The sequence below is a fragment of the Pectinophora gossypiella genome, chromosome 10 (assembly GCF_024362695.1).
Source record: "Pectinophora gossypiella chromosome 10, ilPecGoss1.1, whole genome shotgun sequence".
NCBI classification, from domain to species: domain Eukaryota; kingdom Metazoa; phylum Arthropoda; class Insecta; order Lepidoptera; family Gelechiidae; genus Pectinophora; species Pectinophora gossypiella.
Genome location: NC_065413.1, coordinates 14,249,129 through 14,266,450, shown reverse-complemented (window position 1 = coordinate 14,266,450; position 17,322 = coordinate 14,249,129). Strand labels below are relative to the sequence as shown.

At 33.5% G+C, this 17,322-nt stretch overlaps 1 protein-coding gene across 2 annotated transcripts; it reads left to right on the top strand.

Annotated features, from left to right (window-relative positions):
- Positions 1–1,656: 1,656 nt before the first annotated feature.
- Positions 1,657–17,315, top strand: LOC126370150 (AP-1 complex subunit sigma-2). 2 transcript variants are annotated; one of them, XM_050014906.1, is made up of 5 exons: positions 1,657–1,871; positions 2,094–2,272; positions 3,584–3,692; positions 4,749–4,886; positions 14,729–16,208. In XM_050014906.1, exons 1-5 carry the CDS (start codon positions 1,869–1,871, stop codon positions 14,771–14,773), a joined length of 474 nt encoding a protein of 157 aa, XP_049870863.1. In that variant the 5' UTR covers positions 1,657–1,868; the 3' UTR covers positions 14,774–16,208. The 2 variants fall into 2 exon arrangements, with proteins under 2 accessions (XP_049870863.1, XP_049870862.1); XM_050014905.1 differs by lacking the exon at positions 14,729–16,208 and adding an exon at positions 16,671–17,315 and having other exon boundaries at positions 1,659–1,871.
- Positions 17,316–17,322: the final 7 nt, after the last annotated feature.

The window sequence follows — 17,322 nt, the reverse complement described above, 5'->3', positions numbered from 1 at the left end:
TATAACTTATTTTTGGGATTAATAAATAGATATCCATAATTCTTTTTTAGAATAATAGTGTTTTGTCATAATTTTTACAAGGCATAACAGTAGGTTAGGGTGCCGCCAGCATGTTTATCTTACACACGAAAAGTATAGTGAATGATATGTTTCAGATTTTTTAATTTTGATACATTTTTTCTTACCATGTGATGTCAGAATTATTGATTACTTACTAAATAATTAATAAATACGTACTTGATTTCACAATCTTGAAGAGCATTTATTTTATTTGACTGACACCTGTGTTTTATTCCTAACTCTATGGACACAGAACGGTCTACTGTAAGGCCGACCAATCAGGGACAGCCGTCAGACAGTTGACAATTTGACAATTGTAAGATTGTGATTTAACAGTTTTACTTCGATAGATTATAATCTGACGAATAATAATACGTTAAATTGTAAGCAGTATATTACGTTTCACAATTTTTCGACAGTTCACAATCTCGCGAGATAGATTATAATCTAACGTTATTTACAATTTTACGGTGACATATATAAAACCAAATTCTGTATTGCTGTGCGTTAGCGCTAGAACACCTACTGTGATAGGTAGCACAAGACTTGCAACTATATATACAATCATAGTCCATAAATACGTTATAAAAAACTTATCAAAGCGTAAAATTACTGCCATAAGTAATAATATACGAGCACAAAACACTAGAACTCCAAAGACCCCATAGGACGTAGTAACAGCCCACGTCATTTCCCTTGTAAGGCCGTGGTAGTATAATAATCTCCGTCCTACAGGTGTTGCTAAAGTTAGATATACCAATGTTGGCACAATACCAGTCACAGCTATTATTATTATACCTCTTCGCAAAGATATGCAATAACAGCACTTGGTCAGTACCGGACAATAATTTCGCCATGGATCTTTTAAACTTGATTTCTTATTCTGTATTCTTCTCATATTTGAAATCCGTTTGATGTACCTCACCAAATTCTGTGAATATTTATTATGTTGTTTTGTGTTAATATAATAAATCAATAATTAAAACACTTTAAAAACATGAATTTTGGCACAAAAAGTTGCGTCAACATTCAAAGAGAATAATTTTACTACTCAACACTAGACTCAACAGACATTTATATAGGTACTCTTTGATTGAACATTTGGTATTCTCACCACAAAGGACCGTGTTGCTCTTTGTTTGCCTCCTTTAGGGTTTCTATTTGATATAAATATTAGAAATCCTTTATATGGATGAGGGAGTACAGAAGCGTAATGTTCAACACTAGACATCTAGCCAGGATGATAACAAACATAGAATATTCTTAAGCTTTCTTGTCGTATCTGGCTACACATGTTTCATAAAATGGTGCTAACATAAACACAAAAACATACATAGACCTCCCATATCTTTTTGATGGTTTGTGGTTCTGCCCACCTTGATAGGGATACGGGCGTGACTTCATGTATGTATAATAATAATTTTGTAGCAAAAAGTGGGTAAAAAAATAAATATTGATTGATTGATAGCGTATTGATCGTCTACTCATATCGTTTTTTTGGGTATTTTATTTACAGGTTTTTGATAATTGTTCTTTTGGGCACTTTTTAAAATAATGTTGCCATTTGTCTTTATGAGAGTGACAGAATTGACAGATGTCATGCATGTCATGAATGTGTCATGTCTTCCGCTTAGCCCCTTATTTCACGATTTGCAAATTGCGATGGTGATGTGTTAATAATCGCCTTTTTAGTAAAAATATTGTTTCCTTTGCAGATATGGAATGAAATACATCAATATTACTAGTGATAAATCGACAACATTCCCTAGTTTATGAATATTTAGACTGAATTACATAGAGAAAACAAGATGGTAAGAATTTACATAGCTTTTAAAGGAAAATTTTGTGGTAAAGTACAGTATGATTGTCGGAAATGGAGTTGCGAGTGGGATAAGAGCAGCAAACAATAGTAGGCGATAGGGGGGGCCAGATAAAGGTTCCAGTTCCAGTGTAGGGCGGTTTAAGAGATATTATGATACTTTCGCGATGTCGATCGTCTTCCGAATCAGGTACTTTATTATTGCATGTTTCAGATGCAATTTATGTTGCTGTTCAGTCGTCAAGGCAAACTTCGCCTGCAGAAGTGGTATGTGGCACACCCTGACAAGGTGAAGAAGAAGATCACCAGAGAACTGATCACCACAGTGCTCGCGCGGAAGCCCAAGATGTGTTCCTTCTTAGAGTGGAAGGATGTTAAAGTAGTTTATAAGAGGTAAACTAGAAATCTACTTATTTATGTAATGGATCACTTACAGCTATGTTTATTATAAAATTAAAGACAATTAAACTAAGTAGAAACAGTGCAAACGAGTAAGCCAATTACAAGGAAATCAACATTTTTCTTCTTTCATGTGGGCAGTGAGTTGGATTACCAACCCCATCAACCCTGGTGTCAGGGTTATTATTGTGCTGCCATAGGCCCCTGATATGACTCATGTAACAACTACGTACTTACATCAGCAAGTAGTAACCGGGACCAACATCTTAACATGCATTCCGAACCTCAGATCATGTTACTTTTGGACAATCAGGTGATCAGCCTTGTCCTGATCAAAATGTCCTAACCAAACTAGGGATCACAAAGTGATTTTTGTGATTTGTCCCCACCGGGATTCAAACCTCCGGATTGTGAGCACAATGCTCAACCACTGGACCACGGAAGCCAAATCAAGATTCATCATAAAAAACAAGAATCTACTCTGTTGAGATTAAATCTCAGGAGCTATCACTATTAATATAACAGAATAATTTACTTTCTATGTACCTACTTTGTGATAGTTTTATTTTTGGTAGCTGGTAGTTTTTTACTCTGATTACCTATCAATGCACATTGCTCGAGTACAGATCCTGGAAACCATATGATATCAATTATATGTCATCATCATCAATTTAAGAGCCACACTCTAGTCAGTGCAGCATTTTCCATGCTACTTTAACTACTACTTTACTTTTTTTTGTTCAATTATATGTATATGTCAATTAATACACCTATTCAGGTATATTTAACAATACTTCAGGTTGATGCGAGTTACCTTTTGGCTACTGGCACCTTTGTCTATAGATATAATTGGCTCTAGGCCTGTGTTTAATCAAGATGATTGTTTAGTTAATTCTATGATACATATTCCAGAAATGATGAGTGTCATTTCTAACCTATGATATGATCATTTGTAAAATGAACAAAAAATAATGACTTGTTATTGAATTTTGATTAAAAAAATAACGTCCCCAACTTTCTTTTTAATTGGATAGATTCCTAGGTCAAAGATAAATTGTGAAATTCTGATTACTAAATAAACATTTTCATTTTTCTATTTGACTTATAATGATTTTTTATAAAGGAAAATGTAATAATAAGTGCGACTGTTTGTCACAGGTAGCTTTTTCATACAAATTCCATAGTAATTTTGCGTTTTGACATTTAGTAAAAAGTAACTGATTTGACTAGTTGGAAACTACCCTGGTGCATCCTCCCACCTAATTGAAGCATATAATAAAAATCACTTTATTGTATTGTTTGTAGATATGCATCATTGTACTTCTGCTGTGCGATGGAGCAGGAAGACAATGAGCTGTTGACCTTAGAGCTCATTCACCGCTACGTCGAGCTGTTGGACAAGTACTTTGGAAGTGTGAGTGTGATTATTAGCATAATATTAAATTTTCTTAGTTATTAGATTATCCTAGGATGGTATTAATAAACTAATCTCAACTGAGACTGCCCTCAAGATTATGTCAATGTAACAGTTTTAATATAAAAACAGGGACCTTCTGGAAGGAGATAGGTTGGCTTACGAAGTCAACAATTACACGCATAATGGGCCATCTTAGAGTTTAAATGCGGAAAACAGAGCCCACTAACATAAACATATAACATGAGGGCACTCTCGAAGCTGAGATTAATTTATTAATACAACCCTTAGTTTTAACGAAATACGGCGTGCTGTCGCGATGTTCCGGATGACACTATCCTTTAGTATTTTGAAATATGAATATGCACAAAGTGATAAAACGAAATTGGAATATATATATATATATATATATATATATATTGCTGCTGATGCCAGTACACACAATTTAATTTTATTTTAAGTTATATCTGTCATTTTCTTATCCGCTGAAAAAGTAAGGGACGTGTAATTGACAGACATCATATTTTTGGAGCACATGTCAATTTTAAGCAGAAATCAACACCTGTCTAAAAATTTTACATCAGCCAATAACCCGACAAAGTTAAGTAGACAGCATGTCAAACGCATTGCATACCAGCGAGATTCCTATTTAATTCGCCCGGATTATTCATTTGTTTTAAAATTAAATTGTTGACAATCATCCGTCCCTTTTGTTTTCGGCGAATAAGAGAATGACAGATATAACTTAAAATAAAATTAGTTGGTGTTTACAGGAATTAGCACTCTAGCCTGTATATGTCCCACTGGGCAGGAGGGTATGGAGCATACTTTACAATGCAGCTGCACTGTGGGTTGGTGGAGATATTGTTCGGTTACTAGCCAGGGCCAACAGCTTAACGTGCCATCTGCATGGAATCATCTTACTTTTTCGGACAGGTGATTCAAGCCTGCAATGTACTTACCAAACAAAGGACAGTCTCACAAAATGATTTCGACATTTGGGAATCATTAATAGAATGTCATTAATTTCCCTTATGCATCCTCTCAATTCCCCAGGTATGCGAGCTGGATATAATCTTCAACTTCGAGAAAGCATACTTCATCCTGGACGAGCTAGTGCTGGGCGGCGAGCTGCAGGAGACGAGCAAGAAGAACGTGCTGAAGGCCATCGCGGCGCAGGACTTGCTGCAGGAGGTCAGTAGCCAGGATAATGAGCTTGTGTAACGTGGTCTTACTGTTGATATAGCATCTGGGGAATCAGTATAGAAGAATAGCACACAGAGGCATATTTGGAAGTGTTCTAGGGAATAGGGTAAATGATCATCTATCCTATATAAAGTAAAGTAAATAACGATCGTCGTTATGGATCGTAGTAAGTGGAATTCCATGGTCTGCCTACCCCGACGGGAAATAGGCATATCTCAGGCAAATGTGATACTTTTTGAACAACGGTTTTCATCGGAATTTCTACAAAATCGCAAAAATGAGTTAGTTCATAAATAAACATGGTCGAATAAATTCTTAATAAAAATAAATCAATTAAAAATGTTTTACTGGACGCTCCCAATATCGCCTCAATGTGCGAAGATCTTTATTTGAAATAGGAACAGGATTTCCAACATTACCTTAACTTTTAAATTTGTCATAGGCAACCCTCACTTTCCAGGCTATGTTCCTCAAAAAAGTATGGATGGTGCTGTAAAAAAAAACTTTCGTTTAACCTTCTAATGGTGCTAATTCCTGTAAATACCATCTAATTTTATTTTAAGTTATATCTGTCATTTTCTTATCCGCCGAAAAGGAAAGGGACGGGTAATTGACAAGCATAAAATTTATGGAACACACGTCAATTTTAAGCACAAATCTAAACCAACCGTCTAAAAATTTTACATCAGTCAATAACCCGACACATTCATTTACTCATTCTTCCTAAAATTAAGAGCTGTGAATCATCCGTCCCTTTCCTTTTCGACGGGTATGAAAATGACGGATATAACTTAAAATAAAATTAGGCGGTGTTTGCAGGAATCGGGGCCAATGTCATATTATACGCATCCTTAATCTTTGTTTTTGTGTGTCTATAAATGCCTCTCCCTTCCTTCTCTTTTTATTATACCGAGGCACAACACATCTTCCACTTTTATTTTGATCAAAATAAAGAGAAGCAATATAGGTAGCCATATAATGTTATACATAATCAGATCCAAATCATCATCAGCCATACGACGCCCACTGCTGGGCATAGGCCTCCCCCAAGGATCTCCACGACGATCGGTCCTGCGCTGCCCGCATCCAGCGGCTGCCCGCGACCTTCACTTACGCGATCCAAATATCAAGCGAAAATTATTTTTTTATATAATATGCTTCTGCCATTATGATATTTTTGAATAATTACATACATACATAAACTCACGCCCGTAATCCCTAATGGGGTGGGCAGAGCCACAAGTAATCAAAGACAACTTGCAGCCACTGTTGATAAGAAGTCAAAAGATGGAAATAATAATGAACAATAATGAATAATTATTTATTATTATTATTTTTGAATAATTATGTACCCGAATATTGGAAAAATACATAATTATCACGTTAAATCTGAACAGCGCCATCTAGGTACATTATTTTTAGGGACCGTAGCCTGGAAAGTCCGTCATTAAAATCTATTACAACTTACGTCAGAACGATTTCGAAAATATTTGTTGTGCCACAATCTGACTTTAGAATTCAAATTAAAAATATTTTGGCTTATTGTATTGAATAAGCATTTTGAAGCACATGTTGATGTATAGAATTTATCATTTTCTATCAATTGACACTGTGTGCACTAGAATCATACAGAGCGTTAGAGACGCCGTAACAAAAACTTTGAGGGATGATTCAGACCATGATTCTGGGTTAATATCAAGTAGAATTTTCCATCGCGAAAGTATAGAATTAAAAATAATTTAAAAAACAAAAAATATATGAATTTTGCAATGGAAAATTCCACTTGATATTAACTCAGAATCATGAGCTGAATCATCCCCCTCAGTATTAAGTATGGTGTCACTAACACTCTGTATAAATTGTCTATTGAATTAGCTAGTGGTGCAGTCGTTGTGTTATCAAAACTATCGACGAATTGAATAAACAAAAAGAGGGACTCAAAATTATTAAAAATATCGATTTTACGGCCTTAGTATGCAATATTAAAGGTTGTTTATACAATGTTTGCTTGCTAGTTGCCATAATGGTGGCCATACACCATCCTTCCTATCGTCCAATCGGCATGACGCGATCGATTGGATCAAATCGAATTGACCGTATGTGGGCGTGGATTGGCATGTCCAATCTATTTGACGGCACAATCCACGCCCACATACGGTCAATTCGATTTTATCCAATCGATCGCGTCATGCCGATTGGACGATAGGAAGGATGGTGTATGGCCACCATTATGAGAGTGAGAAACAACCATTTAGTTAATAATTTGTTAAGATTACGTTCATATAAATTCTCGCTAAAGCTAATATTTATAACGAAGCCACTAAAAATATCTATTTAACATTATCATAAAAGTGCTTAATCGGTAACATTGTATAATAATATGTAGTTTTATAAACGTGTTTCACTTAGGAATACAATTTTCACGCCATTATGACTGCCCTAACTACATTTTCTAGTCCTTAATAAATATTAACTATGTTATGTATATTAGAAAAAATAAATAGGTATTTAAAATGTTGAGATAATTATGAATTACTGAAGTAAAGCGGACCAGTATGCTAGGACAGTGGCCTATGTAGTGCCTTTGTCATTATATACACACATACATATGTATTATAATGTAATTATATATCACTAGTATGTGTAGAAGCACTGCCTTTTTAGCTGTAGGTACGAGGGCTCCATGCCTTTACTATTATTCCCAATTAAATAGGGTATTTCACTGGGTCAAAGATAAATTATAAAATGCTTATCTAGAAATAGAAGTCAGTCTAATGGTGGCCATACACCATCCTTCCTATCGTCCAATCGGCATGACGCGATCGATTGGATCAAATCGAATTGACCGTATGTGGGCGTGGATTGGCATGTCCAATCTATTTGACGGCACAATCCACGCCCACATACGGTCAATTCGATTTGATCCAATCGATCGCGTCATGCCGATTGGACGATAGGAAGGATGGTGTATGGCCACCATAAGATGATCTATAATCAATTTAATTTTACTTTTCAATTTATTTTTGAAAGGGTATAGCGAGGTAAGGAAGACGAAATGGCCCCCATGGCCCATGCTGGAATTATCATTTGTATTGGTATTGGCACTCTAAAAGAATACGAAATGTAAGGTCGTTGACCCCTGACCTTGACCTGTCTTTGAGATATTCGAGAAAGTTCGTACGCGCGCCGAGTTTTTTCAAAAATTTTTTTTCGAAAAACTATAAAAGCTAGAAGGATGGGACCAATTGCGTATAATTAGGGATACTTTGAAAAATATTCTGTATTTTTTTCAGAGTTCTTTGTGAAATGACAACTGTGCAAAATAATTAAACAAAATATAAATATATTTTTTTAGTACTGTTCTATTATGTCTACCGCGCCAAAAAAAATATATAATACTCTTTGATTTATATACTTACATCACACAAAAACTGATCAAAATCAAAGAGGCGCTTCTTGAGTAATTATGAATTTACTTAGTGTGCGTATGGCTGGTAGGAACTAATTAAAGAGGTCGTTTTTAGATTAATTATTATAATTACATGTTAAACATAATTTTAATCATCATCATCACTATTTTCATTTATTACAACATTGATTGCATCATTTGAAAATATTTTCGACAGAATTTCAGCAGGACGTAAAATGCGAGATAGATATCTCGCATGAGCTAAATAATATAATTATTACACTTGCGATATATGAAAATAGACTTGCGAAAATCGTATTCTGGGCAAAAGAAAACCCATTTATGCAAACCGTTTACAATCTGTACTACGAACGGGTTTATAGTTGATTTTGCTGGGCCAATTTATGGTACGGAAAATGATGCCACTATTATGAAGAAAGTGCTACAGGATGCTAAACTTAAAACTCTAGTTCGTAGTACAAATTGTAAACGGTTTGCATAAATGGGTTTTCTTTTGCCCAAAATACGATTTTCGCAAGTCGATTTTCATATGTCGCAAGTGTAATAATTATATTACTTAGCTCATGCGAGATATCTATCTCGCATTTTACGTCCTGCTGAAATTCTGTCGAAAATATTTTCAAATGATGCAGTCAATGTTGTAATAAATGAAAATAGTGATGATGATGATTAAAATTATGTTTAACATGTAATTATAATAATTAATCTAAAAACGACCTCTTTAATTGGTTCCTACCAGCCGTACGCACACTAAGTAAATTCATAATTACTCAAGAAGCGCCTCTTTGATTTTGATTAATTTTTGTGTGGTGTAAGTATATAAATCAAAGAGTATTATTTTTTTTTTTTTTGGCGCGGTAGACATAATAGAACAGTACTAAAAAAATATATTTATATTTTGTTTAATTATTTTGCACAGTTGTCATTTCACCAGAACTCTGAAAAAAATACAGAATATTTTTCAAAGTATCCCTAATTATACGCAATTGGTCCCATCCTTCTAGCTTTTATAGTTTTTCGGAAAAAAAAATTTGAAAAAACTCGGCGCGCGTACGAACTTTTCGAATATCTCAAAGACAGGTCAAGGTCAGGGGTCAACGACCTTACATTTCGTATTCTTTTAGAGTGCCAATACCAGTACAAATGATAATTCCGTCATGGGCCATGGGGGCCATTTCGTCTTCCTTACCTCGCTATACCCTTTATTTATGAATTAAGTAACAATGAGTACGACGTTTGACCGCTTTTATTGATGACGTCACAGGACAGTATTTCCACAAAGGCAACTTTCGCTTTGACGTTTCGTAAAAAGTGTCTTATTTGACTAGGTTGTCAAGTAGCCTATTGTCAGATTTTTAAGAATTCCGTTAGAATATTCTCGATGAAGGATGGAGCTTCCTCGTTAGATATTTAAAAGGTTTCAATTAAATTTAAAACATATCATACATTTGATAAAATACATAATCAGAGATCAAGTATATTTAAGGGTAGATATAAAAAGTTACACAATAAAATATTGTCATTCTTGTTAACTGAGACGAAAAATACTTGCAAATCTCTCCTCAAATGCAAATCTTGCCTCTTTTAACGTAGGAGGAATATAATGACAGGGATATAGTACATCGCCTAAAGCGAAAGAGACGAGAGATATATCTTTTTCGCACTAACGGTGAACAGTTTAGTACGAAAGAATTAGAGATATGTCACTCTAAATCATGTTACATTGTAAGGGGTATACATTTATTGCACAGCACTAATTTCCGTGAAATATTTCCTATTTACACTATAAATATGGGGTGTCTTGCACTAATGCTAGGTGTCCCACAACGGTACTACAAAATACACTACTATTAACATTTAAACTATTGTACAGGGTGATAGTGACATCTTAACGAATATTGAGAGGGATAATTCAGACCACGATTCTGAGTTAAAAAAAGAACAATAATTTTGCGATGGAAACTTCCACTTGATATCAACTCAGTCATGGTCCGGAGCATCCCTCAAAGTTTTCGTTACGATGTCACTAACATCCTTTATACAAGTAGAAAATTATTCTATATGAAAATTATTTGGTATATCACCGAGTGGTCTGATCTAGCTGTTTGCGGGTTGATTAAAGATAAGAATAAAATAAAATTAATTTAAGTATAAAATTATGCACTAAAGTATATTTATATTTTTTTAAACTACACTAAAATGAAAAAATCAACAAAGTTATATATTCGGTCTTTCTAAAATGTAATCATTTCGAATATCAGGCATTTTAAATTGGAATATTTCAAATCATTTATAATGAGACACGACTTTTTGACACTAGTATTTTTTATAAACATTAATATAGTAGGGCCTATTGAATATTTCACATTTGACAGACTTATAATAAACATGATAAATTAAACCTTATTATAATGGTCACGGGTTCACCAATTCGAATTTATGAGCTTAAATTCCTGTTTGGATCATACATAATTGATATCATGTGGTTTCCAGGATTTGTGCCCGGTTAATCGCAATAGATTCGCCCCCGTTACATGGGAGGTAAAACATAGCTGGCGAGAAGTGGGTTTATGTACGGTCACGAGTAATAATAAGTATACACTCTGAAACCATGTCACATTAACTTTTTTGATAAATTAAACCGTAAGTCTCATTAAATGTCAAATATGATAGTGCGATAGGGTTCTAACGTGGGTACATGATATTGCCCATGACTATGCTATACACCTCTGGGCACCCCTTATGGAGGTGTGATGCTTTATTTTTGTATCCATGTACAGTCATGAGGAATATAATGTACCCACTTTAGGACTCTGTCGCACTAACACATTTGACATTTAGTGAGCCTACATTCGACTTACAGTTGAATTTGTCAAAAAAGTTAATGTGACATGGTACCAAAGTGTATACATTTTAATGCTCGTGACCGTATCTATGTGGTTAAAGGAACTATTTATTAATTTATTAGGAAGGTTTTATAAATTTGGCCCTACAATAGTGAGAAGATTGATAACATTGACTTAACAACTGTACCTCTAGCAAACCGCTACGTCAGACCCAACTCGGCCATGTGATACACATTCCTTGTGCATTCAGCTAATCAACCGTGTGTTTTGATGTGATATGCATGCACTGGTGGTGGAGCCAGGACCTGAACGATGGATTGTTGCACTGAAGTCTTGTCCCGGCATCTGCTGAACACGCTATCCCTAAGTTATATACCCTATACTTTGTAGACGCTTCTAATGCTTGCTTCCGTATTACGCTTGTTAGAGTTGGCATGATGCAGCCTCGGTAAAGTAGAAGGCGTAGTTTCCACGACTCCTGGGGGATTAAAAACGCCACGTCAAAGCCATTCATCTAAAAAAAAGCAATATTGCAATTTGACATTTGCGCATATAAAAGTAAGTGTGCAATGCAAACAATTGTCAATAGCAATATTGCTTTTTAGATGAATTGCTTGGATGTGGCCTTTTTTAACCGCCCTGTTTGACACATGATATTACTTATGGCTTAGTGCACCCACCCTCGTGATCTTTAAAGAGGTGGATGGATACGAAACATTGATATATAATTAAGCGACATACAAAAATACGTCGAAAACTTGACGCCCACTTAGCTATACATTCATACTGTGTACACAGTGTGTTATTGACATCGTAAATAAAACTTTGAGGGATGACTCAGACCATTATTCTGAGTTAATATCACAAAAGTATGGATTGAAAATAAATTAAAAGGGCACTAAATTTTACATGATTTTTCCGACAGAAAATTCCACTTGATATCAACTCAGAATCATGGTCTGAATCATCTCCCTCAGTATTCGTTACGATATCACTAACACCCTGTATATTTAATGAAATCAACAAAAAATAGGTAGGTATGTGGACTACTCGTCGTCATAAACGTCTATTAAAGCGTGGTTATTTGTAATGCGGTCGGGTTATACAACTCCACTCGGTCGTCTACGGAGAGTCGGAGCACGCATCGCTATTTGTGCTCTAACTTTTTTCAATCTACGGTAATTGTATATCAATGATCCATTCGGATAGTCAGGTGACAGCTTGCAGCCACTTATGACTCAGAGTCCTAAGATGGATAATATGATGAACAGTGGTATGCTTAGCTATAGCTTAGCTTAGCGGAACCTAGCTGTCTGCTAGTGAGTCTCCTCAGTAGAATGAAGTAAACCTAGACAAAAATATTTTTTTGACAGTTATACTGATCCCATAATAAAGAATTTTAGTCAAGCTGTCCAGTTAACAGAGATAGCCGTTAATAGTCTTCATAAAACTTAAATCCCTAACATTAGGATTTGCATTAGCTTCGTATTTATTTATTTAAGTTTATATCATAGATTTTTTTAAATAGGGTATAAAACCTACAGACAATCAAACTATGGCTTGTGTGAGTGACGCCACCGTTCTGGGTAAAATACACCTAGCGGACAAAAGAACTTTTAGAATAAGTACATTTTATTTAACAGTATTTTTTTGGCTGAAGGTTTTATAACCCAATTTTCTCTTGTAGTAACATTTGCATGGTAAATATCACAATAACCACAAAAAATATATTTTCACTCAATTCTTGACACATTCATTTTATAATACAAATAAAAGAGTATATCATAATTCAATATGATTGTGGTGGACATTTGTAATTTGTGTAGAACTCACTTATTAAGTGGTATTACATAGGTGTCGGAAGTGATTATGATTAACCTTATGTATGTAAGTGGCTTTATATTTGTGTAGTTAAAACTATATTATTATTTACAATTAAGTTGTAAACAATATATTGATTTACCATTAATTTAATACTACACACAGAATCGATTATTTAAATAACTAAAAATAATTCACATTTTAAGAATTATTATTTCATCCTTGTTTAAAGTAAAAATGCTTGTGTTAATAAGAAATTGTTATCCTGAATTTTATTAAAATTCAAAGAATTAGAAGAATTTTAGGGAAGTATGGACTTCCCGGGCAGTTTCACGTCACCTGTTAAATTTTTGTTTAGGAAATTGTCTAAATGTCTGTTAAATAATATTTATTACAAAAATATCAGTCGACTCTTAGACATGCTGTATAGTGTAGTAGTAGATTGAATCGAAGTAATCTGTATTTAATGGTAAATCAGTATCCTTCTCTGTATTATCTTGGCTGCTCATGCATTAACTGTAATGGGATGTGGAAATACATAATTTGAATCGATATTCTGTTTTCTTGCATGGACCTACCTACCTTCCTTGTCGTGGCATGAGTTTCTAATAAGATTCTAGGCCTAGTTCAGAATAGAGAGGACCGGGGGGTTAAAAAGGCCACATTGAAGCAATTCATCTAAAAAGCAATATTGCAATTTGTTATTAATGATTTCAATAAAATAAACTCATGCCACGGTTCCCTATAACAATTTATAACTCGATGCGAAGTTTTGGTGCTTGGTGTGTTGGCTGTGGTGGCGGGCTAATCAATTGATGTTCAATAATAGCATGTTCCTATAAATAATTCATTATCTGCCAACTAAAATCGGCTTCAACTCGGCTATAGTACAACATTCAAAAGTCTAAACATATCTAACTTTTATACCAGAAAAAAAAAACAAATAAGAGTTTAGGAGAAAAAAATCGTAACGTATTGCACTAATTTGTGGCTATTTGTGAAATTTTCTTTACAACATTCTTTCCGTTCTCAAATGATACGTTAACACAGCCAAATTATCATTATAAAAACATTTTTTTAAAGAATATTTCACAAAAAGCTACACAAAGTCGGCCCTACGCGTCCCTAAAAACTTGAACGATTTTGGCATAAACATGAGAACCATCTCATACTATTTACAGACACTTGTATTTAAATAAGCGGAATAATGAAATCAGCGGGGTAAAATAGGCCACTTAAAGCAATTCATCTGAAAAGCGATATTTGCGCATATAAATGTAAGTGCGCAGTATTAAGAATGAAAAAAACAATAAGAAAAGAAGAACTAAAACAAAAACTTCATTTCAACTTCTACCACTACTACTACTACTCTACTACTCCTTGTACTTCTCTACTTCTTCTTCTACTTTTCTTCTTCTTTTTTTTACTTCATTTTTCTTCTTTTTTTTCTTCTTTTTTTTCTTCTTTTTTTTCTTCTTTTTTTTCTTCTTTTTTTTCTTCTTTTTTTTGAAGAACTTCTTTTTTGTGTAAGAATGTCAAATAACAATATTGCTTTTTAGATGAATTGCTTCGAAGTGGCCTTTTTAACCCGTCAGGTCTAAATTGTATATCCTATTAAGGCCCGGATTTCTGTACAATACTTTAAACTTTGGGATTTGTTGTATTAAAATGATCATGAGCCTCAAATAGGGATGTAAAGGGCCGCTTTTATTCATGGGTTGGGTTGGGTCCAGGATGAGACAGTGGACGCGGCGCTGCGAGAAGTGGGCCTCTTGTGAGCACCAGATGGCGCTGATGCAGAATCTTCTAGAAATTGCCACCGGCGCTTCCATGTTCTTCAGCAAGTCATCCCTAAAATGGAGTATTTTTTGTTAAAGATGGAAAAGGATCTTTAACTTCACTACTACAGTCTTACAAGCTTCATACAATTTAAAATGTGACAGTCTAATAATTGAAGTATAAGATGTTACAAAATAAAATATTTAAAGCAATGACATTTTCTCAGTGCGCCGCCATTTAAAATAATATTCGGTACTGTTTTACAAGTCCTTTTTTTATAATAAGCAATAATATTACTGATTTTTTAAATTGTATGTTGTATAATTCTAATCTTCTGCATTTATGGTAATGAGTGAATGACAAACAAATATTATAAATAAAAAATAGCTAGGTTGATATGAAATGTAGAATGTTAGTGTGGCTAGACTTAGAAAGAATATAATTTTCAAAAGTTCTATTAGATAAAATTAAATAATAAAAAGTAAATCAAAGCATTGAAAAAGTTTAAAGTGATTTCATTGCAATAATAGACTCAAAACTGATCATAAAGTTTTTATATCACGTAATATCGATTTATCTACAAAACATAGTTCTTGCAAAATAAATCTTCATGATATAATATAATTCTTTAGATATGGTAGTTTTGACATTACTAAGTATGAATTATATTACTTTTCCTTGTCAAGGTATTGAAGATTTTAACTTTTTATTTATTGACTTAATAAAATATGACCAAAGCGGACCAATAGTGATGTTAAACATGTTCCAACAGAATTTAGAAACTTGCCAATTTATTTAAAAACTCAAAGGTTTAGGGTTTTTTAATCTTACCTAATTTTATATATAAAACAATGTAGGTATTCTGTTATTTTATTTAATAACTTAGAAATAAATAAGAAGTTTTGTTTATTTTAAATATATTTTAAGGGTTTCTATCGAAAATATTCTAAATAGTATTTAAAACACGAATTATTATTTAGAGAATTTATTTGATTTTATTCACTGACGTATGGTATATTAATCATTTTTACATTTATTTAGGTACTTTTTTACAAAACTAATCTAATCGTGGAAATATATTACATATTTTTACTAAGGTATAAGGTGTTTTTATCATTATTGATTCATCAATATTATGACGTTTTAAGGCTTAAGTTTATTTGTTTTTATTTCAAAAGTTTATTATGTTGTTATTTTAGTGATTCCGAATGTTGTAATTTCACTTATTTTTATGAGTTGTTTTAATAAACTTAGTGCCATTGGCTAAATTTACAGTTTGTACTGTGATGTAAAATTGTATTAATTTTAACTAAAAGGATCGTGTGACTTTAATATTTAGTGCAATACATTTTATATATGTTTCATGACCCTCGAATATAATTACTTTATTTTATTGTATACGAGCGAAATGAAATAAATTTATGTGTACGTGGATTTCTAATTATTGATTTAGTCACTCCTTTATTTTAAAATTTATATAACTAAGTAATCTAACTAAAATTACAACATTAACAACTCAAGCCAAAGTATCAAATGGTATTTTTTTCGAAGGTAGAGTATACTTACTATAGGAATAATCTTTGGGTTAGATTTCATGAAGAAAACTTAAGTACTCTTAAGTTGTAATTTTTTTCAAAACTTCACTTTTCTTTTCAAATAAAAAGCTACGGAAGTTTCCAAATAATACTTATTTTAGTAGTAAAAAAATATTTCTCAAATAAAAATTTGATAATTTTAGTCTATATTTTGTCGCCATTTTTCACGTGTTTTTTTTCTCAAGTTTTAACTGTCTAAGCGACACCATTTTGGCGGCATACAATTTTTTTTTCGCCGAAAAGCGATGGCTGGTCTAACGCGGCCACGAGCGGCACTGGCTCAGTGATGACCTTGTTGCAGGAGGAGACGCCGCAGGGATTCTTCGAGGACCACGGCCTGGGGTAGACCGACACCTCTGCACCCGCCCAGTGTAATCGAGTATTAGTCTGTAGTAATAGCGTTTCGGTAAGGCACGAGGTTGTTTTGAATTCTATTTTTTTCTTTATTTTGTTCTAACGAGAGTTTACAGTTGTCGTTTTGCCGTTAAAGTAGGTACACTACTCATGCGAGGTTTGGCCATTAGATCGACAGATATAATGTCCTGTAGCGGTCCTGTAAGCTCCAAGACAAATACCTTCGTATTTAATAAATTTCCCGATAATAGATATTATAATAGACCTCAGGCATATGTGCTGCCATCTGCTTAACGGCAAAATGTTTAACTTTATTTCAAGTTACACCTCTTTCACAATAAGAAATAATTTTGTTTAATAAGTCTATAAAGTTGTAAATATCAATTCTTATACCCATATCTAATGGTCAAGCACATTTAAAGACATTTTCAGTTAATGAGTTTGTACCTTAAGCGCTGCTGGCCGGGCTACAAATATACAATAAATTAATTTCGTTATTAAAATGAACTGTAATAAATTTATAATAATTATTATTATGTTTTATAAACTGATATTGTGGAATCCACAAAAATAAAATTTACTATTTTTAAATGCTTTTA